The sequence below is a fragment of the Polyodon spathula genome, chromosome 15, assembly GCF_017654505.1.
Source record: "Polyodon spathula isolate WHYD16114869_AA chromosome 15, ASM1765450v1, whole genome shotgun sequence".
NCBI lineage: Eukaryota > Metazoa > Chordata > Actinopteri > Acipenseriformes > Polyodontidae > Polyodon > Polyodon spathula.
The window spans coordinates 19,455,832-19,474,839 of NC_054548.1; the positions used below are offsets into that span (position 1 = coordinate 19,455,832).

At 36.7% G+C, this 19,008-nt stretch overlaps 1 protein-coding gene across 2 annotated transcripts in view; it reads right to left on the reverse strand.

The window, feature by feature from the left end:
• LOC121328039 (beta-galactoside alpha-2,6-sialyltransferase 2-like) overlaps nt 1-19,008 on the reverse strand; it is a 28,815-nt gene that overhangs the window by 4,472 nt on the left and 5,335 nt on the right. Inside the window, exons 1-6 of one of the 2 annotated variants that reach the window (XM_041272493.1) lie at nt 14,758-14,807; nt 14,174-14,240; nt 12,203-13,164; nt 3,780-3,877; nt 3,390-3,491; nt 2,399-2,573 (exon numbers count right to left, since the gene is read on the reverse strand). In XM_041272493.1, coding sequence (XP_041128427.1) covers nt 2,399-2,573; nt 3,390-3,491; nt 3,780-3,877; nt 12,203-13,118 — 1,291 coding nt within the window. In that variant the 5' untranslated portion in view covers nt 13,119-13,164; nt 14,174-14,240; nt 14,758-14,807. Of the gene's footprint in view, nt 1-2,398; nt 2,574-3,389; nt 3,492-3,779; nt 3,878-12,202; nt 13,165-14,173; nt 14,241-14,757; nt 14,808-19,008 lie in introns of those variants that run through there. The other variant, XM_041272492.1, reaches the window with a different exon arrangement.

Below are 19,008 nucleotides of genomic sequence, written 5' to 3' on the forward strand. Positions count from 1 at the left end.
ATTTTCTACAGTTTGAGACATTTTTTTTTATTTGTGCAAGATCTTTATCTTTACAAGTTATAACTCTGCTGTGAACAAACGTTATCTCAGTTAGAATGTTGGTAATCACGGTTTTGTTGCATGTTGAATATGATAAAGGGACTTCGCTAAATGAGACGTCTAAAATGGCATAAAAAGGATTTCTAAAATAAACATCGATATTAATCGTCGATTTGGCAAAAAAAAAAAATCAAATAGTAGCAAGCCTAATTATAACCATATTATGCACATCTGTAAAACATATTCCCACATGACTTACACAACTAAAAAACTGTAGAAGACACAATTTTCTAAGAAGTTCTGAGTGTCGTGTCCCTCCCCTTTGTGTTTATTAGTGTTTTATGTTGTATGTAGTGCATTAATGTTGGCGTTTATGTATAAAATACACAGGATATAAATATGGGTTATGAGCACGAGTGTTATAAAGTGTAATTTGTATTTAGACATGAAGATGGCACAACTCACGCCATGCGCATATTTAAGTGGGTATTGATATGTGAGCACTGGAGTACAGAGATTAGTTCACGTGCTGGGATTCAAGTGAATAATGAATTGGTAATTGAATCCCAGCACAGCAGTGTATACAGATGCATGAAGCACTCACTCGGGGTTGTGTGTTCGGGAAGTGGAGAACGGGTGAGAGAGTTAAATAATAGTAATTGCAGCGCTGTACTTGTTTGTTGGGTTCATCCACGTCTGTTTTGTCTGTCTGTTTGTTTGGCCAACGCGCCCTTTATTATTTTTATTCTTCCGGGTCTGACGTCTCCACTGCAAGCCATCCTGGTCACACCTGGGCTCTACATTAAATGATTAAAAATGAAATGCTGTAGCTTGTTTTTATTGATCAACAAACACCAGCTACAATCAATTAATATCTCAGTCTATATTATTCTAAGATAGATGCACACATGGGGGGGGGGGGACTCATAAGCTTTTTGTGTTAATCATGAAATATGAAGTCCTTTTTAAATAAATAATGGAATACAGTACAGTATGTAAACCTGCACGAGAACTTTGCACCTCTCATCACACCAGTGTATACAACTGGCATATCTCTGACATGACTTCTGTCTGTACAGCAAGGTAGACAGGCAATCAGACAGGTCCTCTTCCTAACTGGAAGAGATTGAAACCATTAGAAATCATTAAAAATGAAGCTTTTTTTGTTGTTTTTACTTTCGGCTTTGTATCTTTTGATCTATGAATTAAAGAATAAAAAAAACAAGAAGATTAAAACAGTACGAGATACACTGGAGGTCTGTCAAGTCTCATTTTGAATGGAGGGTACCCTTTAAATTGAACTTTGATATTATTAGCAATTACAATCAAATACCTAAACTGATACACTGTATAAATAGTACTGCACAACCAGAGCCAGACAGCCAGCAGTGATGCCCCGGTACAGACATAACAATCAATAACAAACGGTAACTCACTAAAACACAATAACCTGTGTAACTTGCACAGTATATTAAAGAGCACAACTCAAAATAGCAAAGTTATACATTGTAATTTAATAAAGCATGAAACTAATCAATGGTGCCTCTCTTCATCTTGCCATTAGCCTACATTGTATCCAGCGTAGTAATATTCCAAAACCATTTGGCGAGGATAGGTGGCTAGATGATAAAAGCACAACAAGTTTGGTTGATGCACTGCAGTCCACATGGAGGAAGACTGAATATCACATATATTCGCATTACAAAAAAAAAAAAAAAAATGAAATTAAATAAGCTTAGCATATAGTTTTCATTCCAACCGAGTTATCAATTTCTTAACTGAACCAATTGTTTTCTTAACTGTTCAACACTAACATGTTTCCTAGGTCTTTGGCCACTGATGTTTAAAAGAGACCCAGAAAACCTGCAGGATTGTGGCTCTCCAGGACCAGGACTGGCCATGTAGATTTAGTAACTGGTATAAAATATAGGCAACCTGCCTTAATTTTGGATTATGCCCTCTTGTGGTATATATATATATATATATATATATATATATATATATATATATATATATATATAGACACACACACACACACACACCTTTTATAACTTCATGTTAAGGATTCAAGATATGACGATAAGCACAAGTGCTTTAGTGCTTGGAAGACCCCACTCCAGTCCATGCAATGCTTACCAGGATAATCCTTTTAAACTGCCCAGTTTAAATTTCCACCTGGTAAGTGGACTAATGTTTTGTGTTCTCTGGATCTTGGTCATGGTACTGTATGCACTGCTTTACAATAAATAAAGCAGTATTATTATTGTGCAGTAGGTCAGACAATTTAAGATAAAGCTACCTCTGAAAGCCCCTCAGGATGTGTGTATCGCTTCAGTGAAACCAGATGGGTTCTACTCACCAATAAAGCCAGAGGAAGGTGGATTGGGCTGAATTGTCTCCAGGGTGTTTCCCTGGATTAAATCCCACAGCTGCCAGATGAATTTAGGGTGGAGTATATAGAAGGGCTGCACCGGGTGCTTTCTTCGATATTCCACATAGGGTGTGAAGAGGTTGTAGTCTGGATTCTTATACCACTGTAACAATGGAGCTTTAGTTAGGATTCAGAATTAATCTGCAGGATGTTTTGTCAGCTTTGGCTCACTGAACCATGTGTGGAAGTCTTGAAGTACTGTGCATTCATTTCGATAATTTAAATGAAGAGCAACATCGTATTCCAAAAAAGACGATTTCCCTTCCGTTACCTGCATTTGGAACTCTGAATGCAAGTTAAGAATGAAAACCTCTACATTCTAAAAATAGCATTCATGCTCATCATGAACTCTGGTTACCAAGACACAAATCACCACTCTTTCCCACATCAGTAAAGTTTAAAGCTATTATACCACAATTTGTCAGTGTGTAGCCTACACAGCAGTAGAGCCTCTAATCTGGGCTACAGTAGTCTTTTTCTAATGTTCATATAATCTTCAGGCATTATAATTTTTTTTTTTTTTTTTAATTTATTTGTAATTCCAATATAGATACAGTGCCTACAGAAAGTCTACACCCCCTTTAATTTTTTTCACATTTTCTTGTGTCTCAGAGTTTCATGCATTTAAATGAGGATTTTTTTCCCCACTTATCTACACACCATACTCCACACTGTTAAGGGGAAAACAGTGTTTAATGAGGAAAAAAAAGTACATATTAGAAATACAAAACTGCAAGATAATAGTCCATAAAAGTTTTGTGAACAGTTAGACCGACAGTCTTATTGGTACTGTACGTCTGCCATTTTTTTATAATGCAAATTCCATGAAAAACAAACGAATGTAAATTTAGCAGTAGCCAATATATTCAGGAGCAAGGGGGATTTCTTGTTACAGTTATACATTAAATAAGTTTCATACCTTGTAGAGATTTACTGAGTAAGGGGCTGGATCCCAGGCAACCAGCGTGACATCTCTGTACAGTGTGCTGGTATTGAAGCGGTAGTTTGGATTGGCAAGAATCTATTTAAAAAAATAAATAAATAAATAAATATCAGAACTGGGAATACTTTTGCTTTTTTGTTTGTTTTTTTAAATCTGTGGTTCCAGGAAGTTAGTATGGTAGATATCTTTTGTGTTTTTCACTGGTATGTTTTTATAAGTTTTTTTTTCTAGCCCTGCAAATGGCATTTTAATGTCTTGCCCTCTTTTTTTTTTTTATATAATGTCTGAGTCACCACCATGTCTCAAATCCTACACCTCAAGTCTCCCACTGATGTTACTGTACATTACAGATAAAAGAGGTCTCACCTGGGAATTAATAATACGAATAGTAGTCTTATTTCCCACATCCTTCTGATAACCCTCTAATGGGGCAGCATTGAACCTCAAGACTGCTTCATGCGAATCTGAGGAGAATCCAGTTAGAAGAAGACAGTCACACACATATACAAGTAATAATAATAATAATATAAATCAAAGGCTTCTGAAAGAAAATTAATTTAAACAGGTTTGTCTCAAGGTTTGGGGCCCCACTTGACACTAGACAAAAGTGATAACCACAAAATATACAGTTCCACTTCGCTTGGATTTATCATTACGCCACATCCTTCACGTAAAGCATATTAACAACATGTTGGGAAATGACACTGAGAAAGCAAAATCCGTTTTGGTGTGCAGGCGTCAAGGCGACTGGCTGCCCCAAATAGATCAAGAAAAAAAGGAAGTTATGATCAAGCACCAAATCAATACAGCAGTTCTCATGGAGCAAATTCAGGACAGACTAGATTTCTGCCAGAAACGTGTCATCCATTCTTCCAGATCGCAGGAACTAATCTGGGCCAAGAAAGGACTACTGGGGACTAATAAATTGGTTCACTATATTTGTCTGACATACAGTAAAGTTTCAGAAGGGAACGTTTAGATCGAAACCAGGAGGAGAGATATATCTATATATATATATATCTTATATAATATATATATATATATATATATATAATATATAAAAAATATGAGAAAGAGAGAGATGAATTTGCAGCTACAATGTACAGTTGTGTATGTTTTGTCTTGTGTATGTAGTAACTAGGGTTTTAAAATGTTTTTCTTTCTTTCTACAGTGCCAGTTTCACTGTGATTGCCATTTATTTTTATTACCCAAATATTTTTATAGCAGTAAAAGCAGGATGGGCTCCATGTGTTAAGTGGAGATCCAACAACTCTGTCAAGCAAACAATGCAATCTGAACATCGGACCATGTCACAAAACTACCTCATCATTTGGCACGGATTGTTCAGATGACGATCCAAGTGCCCTTGCTTTGAGGGTAGGCTCTCCTGGTACTTGCAGGGCAAATGCCAAATTACAGTTAGTGTCAGTGCCCCTCACTCCAAATTCCCTCAGACAGAACACTTATAAGACTGGCAAAATATACTTAAAGGTCTACTATTATCTACTTAATGTGTGGCCTCCTTACGTTTCACATTGGATCTCATCAAATCTCAGATACAATATGTGGCCCCTCTTTCAATAATTTTTTTTTTTTTTTTTTTAATTAATAAAATTATAAAAAAAATAGTTTATACAACTATGGGCTGCATTTGTGTGTCCCTGCAAGACTTGTGCGTTCACATTTCAATTCAAGGTGTACAGATTTACTGCAGAAACAGGTGGTGTAAAATCTGTAGTTGTCACACAAAATGGGAAAAAGAGCTTTTAATGACTAGACAGGAATGCAAAGAGAAACCGCCAAGCTGGAAATGAAAGATAAAAGGTTTATAATAGTGTAATAACCCAACAGGGCTTGGTATTTGGTAAAAATGAAATTCACTGTTTATCAATTATTACTCCTCTTTCTACGTTTAAAAATAAATGTTGATTGTAACCATGCTATGCTTTTTATTTCAAAGCTATTTATCTCTGAAGAGGGTTAAAATAATCAGAACATGGGTAGTTCACTGCTCAAGCCAGTATGTAATACATATCAGCAGCCCCACCAAGTGGTTATTTAGTATAGTGCTGTTGAACCCACACACCAAGTGCTAAAAACCCTAGATAGAATTATAGCATGTTAGTCATTATAGTTTTTAATGCAGGTTATTTAAATACATTTAAAAATATAACAACAACTAGAACTGCCAGACAGTTTTACGGCTCCCAAGCCCCAGTATCAGTACCCGTCTAAGCATGTTTAGTTCTCAATGTGCCAAGTTTAAAATCAGCAACTTCAACAGTTCCTCAGAAGAAGATTTTGAAAGTTTTTTTGTTTTTTTTTTGTTCAAAAATGCGTCAGGCAGCCATCTTGTTTAATGCAAGTTTCTTAAAAGTCAGTTGTACTGCTACAGTGTCAAGGACGATACTTGTGAAATTGAGTTGGTCAAGTAAACCGTTTGTCAATTGAGGCAGTTTTAAATTTCAGACGTAAACATACACCTGGCAGTCATCTTGTTTTATAAAACATAACCATTTTGACATGCTTGTATTCCATTGTTACGGGGACAATAACTACCATGTTTGGAGTTTGTTGGTCAAACGGTGTTCAATAGCAGCAGTTTGCTGTTAAGGGCGCGTTTCGATAAGATTTGTGGCAGCCATTTTGACATTAAAATTTAATCGCAGAAACTTCTGCTTTGCAAACTTGATGCGGGTTTGGATGCTGATGTTATATGCCAAGTGTCAGCTCAATCGCTTCACCGGTTCCCCAGAAGAAGATTTCGAAAGGTTTTATCGAAAAATGCGTCACGGTGCCAATTGCAAGGACGGAGCAGCAACATTTTTTTCAGCATCCGACAGCCAATGTATCCAGCTTGTTACCTGCCAAGTCAGAACTTAATCAGTCACACAGTTTCCAAGCAGCAGTTTAAAAGATTTGGGAAGAAAAAAATAAATACAAATAATTAAAAAAAAAAAAAAAAAAAAAACTTTAACAATAACAATAGGCTTCCCAGCCTTTGACATGGAAGCCTAATAATACAAATCCAACTGCCTGTAAAGCAGTGGTCAAAGTAGATCTACTTTAAATCTGCTGTAAAGTTGCCTAAAACATCAACATTCAAGATAAGACATCAGTCAGGTGTGCTCTATAAAGCTTTCTATGCATTATCTAGACTTAAGTAATACAAACACATTTATTTTACACCAAAAAAATAAAATAAAACGAAATATACAAACAAAGGTGACCCATTCACCCAGGTCTCTTTAAACAACACACTGGTCTCTTTGAAGCAGTCCACTAATAGCAGCTCTGCTGCCGCCCTTTCCTCTAATTGCCCTCACTAGGTAAACTGAAGCTCTTTTCATATGCAACAGCCCAGCAGAAGCATCTGTCAATGAACTGACTGATTGTCTAATTGCTCAACCAATCCGAGACAGGGTGCGCTCAATAGGCAGAGCGCTCCGGAGCGTTACGTGTTGCTTTCTATTGAACGACCTGCTCGCCGAGAGCGCTTCCTAATGTTCGCTAACGTTCCCAGGAGCTTGCTGGGTGGCAGTTTCAAAATGGTGGAGGCACAATACCAGCGTAACGACTGTGGTGCAATTTCCCCACATATTGGACTTTTTGACCAATGTATCTGTGTGCATTCTTTTTCGTAAAAATAATCCGATAGCTTATTTAAATTAAAAGCGTAATTAAATTGACTAAATGAAGTAAATCTGCACCATCGCCTGCAACATTCAAAACACTCTGCTGTTTGTTCGGACGGCCTTGCATTAAGGAATATTTTGTGTTTAAAAAGAGAAATAATGGACAAATAGCGTTAAAGGTGAACTATATGTGACGTTGTTTTTTGTTTAGATATAGTTTTGGTATTTCTGCGAGAGTAGGCTTCATAGTGTATTTTGCCTGAAAAAGAACAGCAGTATAGGCTACATCGAAAATTTAAAACCTTTTTTTGTGGCAGAAAGGGGAAGTTAGAATAAGGGAACTTTACTAAAATTAGGTACTTTTGCAGTGTTACTTTACTGTCGAACCGAGAACACATTATAAACAATTATATATGATCTATAAGACTTAAATCATATTGGAGAAAAAAACCAAACAAAACAGTAGTACTTCAATTGTAAGACTTTGCAGAGGAACAGAAGAGGCAGATGCAGGAGCTCACGGAAATGTAGGTTGCAAAACAAAGACATTAACCGCTGAAGTCATTCCCAGATGTATTCAAAGAATCGTTGAAGGAATCATTTCTTTGGAAAGTTTTATTCTTTTTTATTTGCTGTTTAAAAAATGTTACTCGTTGATCAAATATTGAAAAAATAAATTGTTCTAACTTGTTGCAAAAAAAGTTAGGTGGAATTGCAGATAACAGCTATCAGCTGTGTTAAATCACAAAAACTGTGTAAAACACACATGCAGCACGGATGACCAGGGGAATGTTAACAACTGTGGTGGAGTTCTTATGAATAACACTGAAATTGCAGTTGTCTCTGTATGGTGACAGAAGCAATGTTTTGCGAGGATATGCAGAGTCTCCTAGCAGGCGACGCTCCCCCCACTCCCCAAACCCCCCCCGAGGATATGCAGAGTCTCCTAGCAGGCGTTATTATATATATATATATATATATATATATATAATATATATATATATATATATATACAATATACATTGTAGGCTAAACATAGCTACTTATACAGAAGTGATAAGAATATTTCAAGACAGACATTTATAAAAATCCAACTTTTTTTTCCCTGCTTACATCTAAAGTAAATCATGCAATTTATTTATATTACTCTGCACGGTCCTTTTTTTAAAATCTACGGTTTTTACGTACTCTGTCACTCCTAATGAGAACATCACAGCTCTTAAATATCCACAAATGTGTGCAGTTACTGATCAAGTATACAGTAAGTAAACAATGGAGCATGTATTTTGATTTAAAAATACGATAGCCTTCATTGATAATATGAATCATATATATTACTTCAAACGCTACAAGTGTAACCAATAATTATGTATTTTCTGTATTTCAAAATAGCTAACATATATAAAACATACCTTAAATGTTGCTCTCTCTATCTGGAAATGTGCCTTGAGTGAGACATCACAGTCCTGAGGAACAATGCTCTCAACACAGTTTTCAATCCGTACAGGATTCATGTGTTTGAATTCACTGCCGCTAAAACCATGGTGTTGGCTCTCGATTCAAGTGCAACAGAGGGAGCGTTTACGGATATCATTCTTATTTGACCATTTGCTAAATTGGTCAGATTCTGCACAGAATGATCTCCATGAACAACACCCCGTTCAAGAACAGCTGACTTACATTACATAGCGCTACAGCAGAGCGCTCTGCCAATTGAACACAGCCCTCCAATATTTAGGAATGCTCGTAAAAGTTCAGTTCAGGCAGAACTGGACATTTCTTATGGTTGTGTGGGTATCCGTACTACTGTACCGTATTGTATATCTGACAGTAGTGAGCAGGACTGTAGCCTGGCGAGCAAGTCCGGGGCAGACTTGACGCTGGCAGGGGAGAGTGTAGTGTGCACAGGGTAAAGCAGCAGCAGGACTGGTAGGCGACGTAATCACACACGAAGACACAAGCCCGATATGCACTCCTTGCAAAGGAGCCGGCTCTTTTGTACAGCGGTATCGGTGCTAGGCTTTAGTGCGAGCCTGCCTGCGTTAACCAAGGTTGCTACAGTACAAGAGAGAGATTATGCAGAATGACTAGACAGTGCTGCTGGACTACATATTACAAGACTATTGTAATAAGGTAATACTTCACTGAGATATGGTGGAGCATGCATACCATAGCTAAAACGAACTCAGGAGGAGTAAAAGCAGCTGCACAATGCTTTTGATCACATTTCACGATACCTGCTGGGCAGCGAAGGATGGATTGGTCTTTTTTGCATTTTTATGATGCAGCACATTTTGAGTCTTTGAGAACAGCCAGGAGTTTCTTGAAAAAATTAGTTTTTTTTTTTTTTTTAATGCAGCAGATTTAAAAAGATTGATAGTATTTAATCCCAAAGAGAAAGTAACACAGCTGTACACATGGACTTAAAAATAGCATGCTTACTTATTTATAATTCAGTCCCCCCCCGTGCCCCCATTTAGAAGAAAATGGTGCAACCGCAGCACTGTAATAAAGTGGAATAGGTCTATTGTAACTACATTACGTTCCAGCTATAGAAAATACATTATTTACAGATCAGACTTTCAACTTCAATATATACAATGCACATCATTTATTTGTTTTTGGCTGTGCGATAGTCTCCACTAGGTGGCAGTCCAAGCCCTTTTCTGTTCTTGGTTCCTTCCATCAAGTCAGTGCTCATGAAGAACAGAAGGAGCTTAAGAGACAGTTATGTAAACATAAGAACTAATTCACTGAAGCAGTAGTTCACATGCTTTGCTGCTTCTATTAAACAGCCCAACACTGCTCAGCTCCTGTGCTGAAATGTGATTCATAACAGTGCCATTGTCTTATTTTAATTACACCTCAAAGGATTTATCTTTACCCATTTGTCTGCTATCTTCTCCGGGATGCACTCGCATCACCTCAAACTCAACATCTCTAAATCTGACCTCCTTTTCTTCCCCTCCTCATCTGATCTCCTTCTCCATTCCGTTGGAATGTACCATGCTCTCTCCCTCTTCCTCTGCCAAGAACCTCGGAGTAGCCCTGGAACCCTGCCTCTCCTACCCCAGCACATCTCCACTCTAGCACGCACCTGCCATTTCCTCCCAAGCAACATACGAAGAATTCGACCCTTCCTCACCAACTACTCCGCACAACTCCTCGTCCAGGCACCAGTACTCTCCAGCCTAGACCACTGCAACTCCCTCCCTGCACCTTTAATGCACTTTAACTTGCACTTATCTGCTTCCTATTTTACTGTATTTAATCCTGCACTTAACCCAATCTGTAGTGTTCTGTATTTCACTTGCCCTCCTATCTAACCCTGACGCAACTATCAACACTTATCTGCTCTTGAACTACCCCGATATCAAATCGTACTGTGTTTTGTATTTGCTCTTATTAGGACTGAAGTCACTGTATTTTGGATCTTGCTCTTAAAATGTGCTGTCATTCTTGATATGTATTTTTTGTATACAACTGTAAGTTGCCCAGGATAAGGGCATCTGCTAAGAAATAAATAATAATAATAATTCAACATGCAACATAGTGATACATTTCTGGGCTGTTCAGGAGCATAGCCAGCCCATTAACAATTCTGCACCATTACGATTTAAAAAAGCATCTACACATGTGAGATTCGTGAACCCCGGGGCACTAAAGATATGGAAGACTACCTGAAGGGCTCCCATCAGTTTCAAATAAGCAGACTTTCAAAGCAGAAAATGACCACTATTCCATTTTACTGATTCACCAGTCATTAAGTTTGTCTACTGAAATCTGTATGCTGCCTTTTGAATGATTACCTATCAAGGGTGGCAATCTGCAGTGCTGTTATTATGGTGCCAATGCATACTAGCAACACTGACACAATACATCTGAACAGTAACCCTGTCACCGGGCTGAGTGACTGGGTTTGGCTTGCCAAAAAAGGATGATAAATACACCAGAATTAAATTGCAAAAAAAACCCGACTATTTATAGGAATCAAAAGAAAAACTAGAGAAAGACAAATTCCATGTGCCTCTCCACCATCCACCTTCAAGGTTAGAGCTCCACCCCCCATCTGAGCATTCTCAGGACCTTATATATAGCATAAATTACCCATAAGGCAACTCTCATTTAAAGATACAGCTCTCATTTTTTTTTAAATAAAAATACAGATACAAAAATGCTTCATTAACATCATCAAAAAAATATTTTGGCCAGACTCACATATATAAGGTTAACCATACACATATACAATACAACAAGATAAAGAAAAGTACACTTTTAAATATTAGCTATGACCTTTAAACTTCCAAGGTCAGCAACCATTTTGTTTCTGCTGATGTGGCACTATAGCGGCCATCTTTTATACTGTGCTGACCAGCTACTATCAGCAACAAGGGTTTTTGCACACAGGTATGAATAATACAAGCTTTGGCTTTTTTAATTATATTTTCTCTTTGCTTATGTTGCTCTCCAAGAATGGGGATACACTGCAGTGATTTGGGAAAATGGTATGTAAGAATTAATTCCTGCATATCACAGGCACACACACATTCATACATGAAGGGAAGTAGGAAAGGTTCTTGGAGTCAACAAAAATACCTTGATACCAAAATAAATTAAAGTGCCACCCTGTCACAAACCCTCAAGTCACCGAAGGCCAGTTCCAGCAGCTCCCTTTTAGATACTATAACTTCTTAGAGATGGCATTCGTGTATTCCAAGAAAGCTGCTTCCACTATCATAGGGCTGCCTGTGGTGTCATAACACATCTGACATTTAAATCACGCAGAAACAAAACTGCCCCTATTGGTCCTCAGGGTAGCGATTCTCAAAGAACAAATGTTATTTTTTATTGAAAGATGAGATATTTTGCTGAACTTCATAATATGCAGTACAACAAATCATTGGTAACATGTATGGCATCTTGAAAACCACACCGAGGCACTGCATAAAAAGGGGTTTCCATTAGTTGTCAGCCCTTTCCGAGAGAATTACCGCGCATGTGTCTAACAGAAACATGCAATACATTTTGTTGCCGTCTCTGCTTGTATAATTCACAAGTTTAACATTTGGTAATTTCAAATATATCGAACAACCCAAAAAGCTGTACATAGGAGCATTTACCTAGGCATTTTCATCACTCATGTTCATGCTTACCAATCTCTTTCCCCAAGGAGGAGTTCAGCATTGCACCTGCAGATGTGACAACGGCACAGCTTCTGAAGCCAGACGGATAGAGTTTGTCGATGGAAAACTTCGGAACGTGCTGCTCCCATCCGAGTGTAGAAAAGGGCGTCTCCGTCCCATCCAGAGTCCTCACTTTCAGCTGGTTCTTCATCTCACAAAGCAGTTTTTCCCTGCTTAGCTTTTTAGTGCTCCTCTTTCCTGTGAAGTATACATGGTGTTTGTTGGCATTCATGTAGTCTTTCATGGCCTTCTGCAATCGTGGGTTCAGCATCTTGGACGACACATTCCCTTTCCACAGCTTGGAAATGACAGACTTGGATTTCATAAAATAGTATTCTTCTAAATCATCATCCATCCCTAACCCCTTCTCCTCTCTGCGCATTCCTCGTCTAGAATTCTTCCTCCGCTTCAACCAAATTTGGTTTTCATCACTGCCTTCTTCCCCAGGGAGTAGTTTCTCCATGTTTTTGTTAATAAGGCTTTCAGATTGTTGCTGACCAGCAGCTATTATATTATCTTCATTGCTAGTCCTTTTCATTTGACTTCCTTTTTGCCACATGGATTTCACGGTTTTGTCAAAACTCGACCAATTGTCTGTATTTAAAGTGTTTGCTGCTTGCTTGGTAAGGTCTTGGTTATATGGGACGATGTCATTACGGCTGTTGGCATCAGAAACCGGAGGGTCTTGTACAGATCCCATGATGACCCGGTTGTTACCCTGAATAGGGTTCAGCCTTCCAGTCTCAAAGTATGTTAGGGAGACTGAAGCATGCAGCTCATCCATATGGAGGTCCATGAAGTAGGTAAACAGGGCCAGGATGATGAGGACCCATGCCAGCATTCCAATAAGAACCAGCTGCTTCCATTGCTTAATACTGGATTTCATGACGGAGACAATTCCCAAGCCTTAGAGCAGCAAGTTCAACAAGGGTCTAAAAAAGTAACAGGCAGAACATCATCTTTTTACAGAAAAATTAAGAACATAAAATGTAGTAGTTTTTCCAGGTGTATTTTATTTGTTTTATTTTCTTTTTATTATTATTATTATTATTATTATTATTAAATCATTTTTGGTATTCATGCAACATGCTGAATTTACAGCCCTGGAAACTAAACATGTCTCAAGTCTGCCTGGGTGAGAATCTCCTTTTAAAAGGTAGAGGTAGTGTAGTCATCATGCAAGGGGCCTATTTGTGCCTAATTATGAGGTGGTTTACCTTGCTAATGTAGTCCAAGACTAGCACAAATTAAGGTCTGTGAAACCAGTTGTAAGTGTTATATATTTTAAAAGTCAATTATATATATTTTAAAAGTAAAGTCAAAAGTGTGGTCTAAATTCTGCCATATTTGTTTCCAAAAGGAAGAGGGGGTTAAAAATTGCACAACTTCCTTAGAATTCCTTCATTCCACACCTGGTACCCATTTACTGCTGTAGTTACTCTAATGAGTGCCAAAGGTGGAGTTTAAGCTGGCCAACACATGCATTTTACTTGAATAATATGCACCCATGTTCAAATAAGGTTCTGGTATTCCCAATTAGGAGCTCAAGTTTATGCTTTCAGGATTCTGTTCATTTTGCTGTTGCAAGGGTTCGATACCAACACACAAGATATTTGTATGCACCTGAAAAGTGGATGGTTGTCAATTTACTTTAATGAACCACCACATTTTCTGGTAACTCACCGATAAACCCTGTAGTTTACCATTAATCATCTCCATGGCTTCATTTCGTTTACTCTTTTCACAACCAAAGGGTTCACTGGTAAGAGCAGAAACTGGATTAAACCTTTTTTTGACAGGTTTTTAATAGTGGGGATGTTTTACTTTTTTGGAATCTTGAAAAACTGTAATTTAAAAAATGGACTGGCTTGTTTTTTTCTAGCTTTTCCATAAGAAAGGTCTGTTTACAGCACATAGGCAAGACCCATGTACAGTACTTACCAAAGTGCTGCTACCAAGGCTGGGATTCCACTACGCCAGCATGTTGACTTTGAAGTATTGGATAGCTCTAAAATGTAAAAGAAAAAAGATATATTATTGTCTTGAGTGTTTTAGGATGTACAGTATGTTGGTTTTCAGAAAGGCATTAGTGTGGATGAATCATTTTCACTGTACAATACCATATCCACAAAGAGGTTCTGCAGTCATATTGGCTTTGGTGAGGAGTTCTAAATTGATGCACAGGGGCTACGTTTTGATGATATCAGCTTGTGCACTTTTCACTTAGTCAGCTACAGCAAAAACGTAGAAGTTAGAACCTCAATGCTAATGCCTTGGCATAATAAAGCTGAGCAGACACTGTATCACTGGCCAACCGCAAGAAATTCCCAGGGAACCAATTTCAGCTCTGAAGGCAAGAGATTTTATTGTATACATGATACAATCAAAACAAGGTTTATTTTAAAGCTAAAACTACAATGCTAAAGCAGACTGCACATTTAGGTTACAATAATTAGTACAAATATTTATAATTTTAAAAAGTTTTCTGTAACCCTTTAATGTAAACCAGAACACTTCATATTTACATGGAATATTCCGTGCAGCTCCCAGTGATGTATCATTACTTGGGTATTACATGGATGGGTATGATGAATTCAGTTTATCATTTCATCTTTAGCGATGAGCAGGGATCATAGCTTTCCGCAATAAAAAAAAAAAAGAAAAATCTGTGTTATTCTTCAATTAAAATAAAATGCCAAAACTGAGCACATTGCATGTTGGAGTGCAGGTATCTGTAGACAGGATTTGACGCCTTTTGACCTACAGTGGTTACAGATTTAAGCCACAAATATGCAGCCTTGTACAGAATTTAAATAAATATATATATATATATATATATATATATATATATATATATATATATATATATATATATATATATATATATTAAACCTTCCATACCTCCCAGGCACACAACCTCATACCACATCCGAATCTTGTGATCCAAAGAAAAACAACGTTTATCTCTGAAGTCTGTGATTAAAGTATTGCAAATAAGGAACTTGTCTGAGTAGATGGAACTTTATCAGGGTTCCACAATGGAATGAATTGTTATCTTTCAGAATTCTTCATGGTTCCAAACTGAATGAATTTTCATTGCGCTAGACCAGTGGTTCTCTTTTTTGGGTGGCCTCATTTTCATATCATAGTATCAAGTGTCATATGAAAAAATAAAGAAAATACAGACATGCACTTCTAAATGTCTTCATTTCTTTCTATAATAAAGCCAGCGCTTTTAATTTTAAAAAGACATCAGCCCCTCTCAACTCTGTACTGTTACCTCTCAACGCTGTACTCTTTACTATTATTTATTTATTTGTATTGCTCTGACAACAGGTTAAACTTAATTAGTTACCAATAATCAATCATAGAAATTAACAGAAAATAATACAATACCTAAACTAAAAGTACATTACTAACATATTGAAGGAATATAAAAATTGCTTTCACTATCCTCTTATGTTTATTTTATTTCCTCACCCAGTTTTATTCCTCCTACACAGCTGTTTCTGTTTCAGTTAATGATTGTTTCAACCTATATATTGAATTGATGATCATTAGCACCTGTTTAGTATAATTGTTTAATCATACACCTGACTACATGCCAATAAAATCCCTGACTTTGTGCAAGTGTACCTAGAAGAATTGATGCTGTTTTGAAGGCAAAGGGTGGTCACACCAAATATGGATTTGATTTAGATTTTTCTTCTGTTCACTCACTTTGCATTTAATTAATTGATCAATATAATCTATTAACATGTCTTTTTTAAAGCATTCTTACTTTACAGCATTTTTTCACACCTGCCCAAAACTTTTGCACAGTACTGTACATAGACTCAAACAAAAGTTTTCTGCGACATTATTAAAGCACTGAAAGCACGTATGGTTAGGGTGCAAAATTACCTTGCATATGCATCATGTTAAACTTCCATATATAGAAACAAACTCAGTTTTATTCATGCTTCCTGTTTTTGGGGACCCTTTATTTCAGATTACGGTTTGGTTTGTTTTCAAGGGTGCTGGAACTAGGGGTGCGGTAGCACCCTCTTGGCTTTGCACCCCCAACTTCAAAAATCATTCCAGTGCCACCGTTTGTTTTTGCTGTGCCTCGGGCCTGATTGCGCTACATTATTACATTGTAATTTTACTTTACTTCTGGAAGTCCTAAATGGTGACTTTCTGTGTTGCGAATCTATTTATAATGAGATGCAAACTCTGTTTTCTCCTATATAATGAGCAGTAATTTATGCTGTTCGGTACAAGAGCACCTTAGTAAATCACATGCAGAAATTCTACGATGGATGGTGGCAGAATCTGCAGTATTTACGAACACGTAACCATTATTAGTACATAGAGCCCATAGCATGTTGCCTAACGGTTTACAGTTTTCTTGCTGCCTGTTTTCTCTTTTTCATTTTTCTGTAATGACAATTTACTGTAAGTAGTTAACTGATCATTATCTTGTATAAAATGTTAAACTCACAAATACTTGTTATAAAATGTTAATTTTTTGCAATAAAATGTTTTAGCCCGATTTTCATTTATTCTAGTTTTGAAAATAAATAAAAACAGCATAATATGGAAGTTTTTTTGTCTCCCTCCCTCCCAAATAAAATTCTTAATATCAAAGTTTTATTTGTAATATGCTTTTTCTGTCCATAAATAATAAAAAAAAAAAAAAAATTTTTACTTCATACCTTGTGTGTTGTTTCTTTATTTTTATACTGAAATATAATTGTATCTCAAACCGGGCAATAATGTTTCCAATCTCACTTTTTGGCAAGTCTTAGCCCTGGTCTGCCTTTGCCATTTCGGAGGTTGAATTTTGTAAAATACTATGCATTGTAAAACCTTATCTAGTTCTGCAACTGTACAATATATTTCAATTCTGGTTTCAGATTTGAAATCCTTGACAAATTATAAAGTTACAATATACTCTAAGGAAAGCACAGGACCTATAAAGCTTCTGAGTCGCACTTCAAAAGTGCGTCAATGCAGACGGCTACAGGTTCAGCATAAAAGCAATAAAAAGTACTTAGTTTATTATAGTAGCCAGAGTGGTTGTATTTTGTCCAATTTACTTTCTTTGCAAGATTTTTAACAACCAAAACGAGAACGATCATTCGAATGGCCTCTCGCTAGTGAAATGTCTTCTGTTCTTATTTAAGGTGCACTGGGGCGTTGTTTTAGCAGAGTAATTTGGCTTGAATACCATTAAACAGAATTCTGTTTTAATACCATGTAAGATGAAGGCATCTACATTAGTGGCCCATTTGCTTTAGAAATGTAGCATTATATATAATGCTTAACTGTGAATTGTTCATTACTGCGTTGTGTATTTTTGTAGCGTTTTTTGGTAAAGCAGTTCTTGATCAGAAATACATTTTTTTTTTTTTTTTTTCTGCTGAACTAATTTTATTAAATTATTTGGAAGTGGTGATTTTCAAAATATCTAACACTATAAAATTGTAAAATGAATGCAGTTTTTAAAATTAAGGAATACAACGTTTGTGTGTATTCCCTAATGTAATAGGGAATAAATGTTAAAAATAAATGTTTTACAGCGTACATGAATCAATCAGGCTAGTCTACTTTAGCATTATACTGTCTTTAGTCTTTGCTTCTTTTATCCGCTAAAAGATTTGAACAGTATAGATTCATTGAGGTACATATGCAGAAGCTACAAATGACTTATTTATTCTTGACTGCCTTACTGGAGACTGCAATCGTTCTGATTCTAAGATTCTTTTAGATTTTGATCATTTATCATCTAACTGGCTGCTATGTGCGTGCGTGTCTGTTTTTTTTTTTGTTTTGCTTCCCAGATCATGTGATAGTGTGATCCTCTTCTACTCTGTCACTAACCCACAAGGTATTTGAGGTAACAGATGGCTTGGGATGACAGTAAACAGCTTATACATGACATAAAAACAGCAAACATTCCACCACACTGTAGCATTATTAACTGTGCATTAGCCTCTTATGCTCTTTGCACTTGACATGTAATGGGCATAAGAGCCAAAGTATCATGATAGCATTGAATATCATGATACTGTGCATGGTACGTATCGATACTCCCTAAATGAGGTATCACAGAATACTCCAGACAACCCATTTAAAGAAATGAAAGGCACAGTATTTCAGAGGACCACGGAAGGATCCTTTTGGCTTGGCAAGCAGTATTAATTTCTGTATGGAAAACCACATAACCAGGTGCTACTCCAGCTTGTATTATTCTAGGAGAGTATCCACACACACACACATTAAAGCTGCAGTACATAGGAAGCCAAGCACTAAGCCTAATGACAAGATCAACTGAAGACAAAACAAATAAATAATTGCTTCTAACACTTAGCAGGTTGATCCACGGGGGATTCACATTCTGTTGCTGCTCCAACATTATTTGTGCTGCTGTGAGCTATCCAGGAGAACACAGGTCTTTTGTAACCATGCTGTCAGCAAACAACTTATACAGATAACTTTTTGTCAGCCATTTATATTGTATCGCAACAGTAGTTATGGTGAATCAAAAAAGGCAAAAGAAAGCTGAAACTGGACATACAGTACTTATAAAGTGCCAGTGCTTGCACTGTATTTTTTTTCTAAAAGTAAAAAAAATTCTCCATTAATGTTACAAAACACGAAATAATACAAGTATGTATAAACATCCTTTGATTCTGTTATTTAATTATAGCTTACAACATTTATTATAAAAAATATACAATTTAAATAAGAGTGCTGTAAACTTTAAACTGGCAGAATAGAAGTTTCTATTA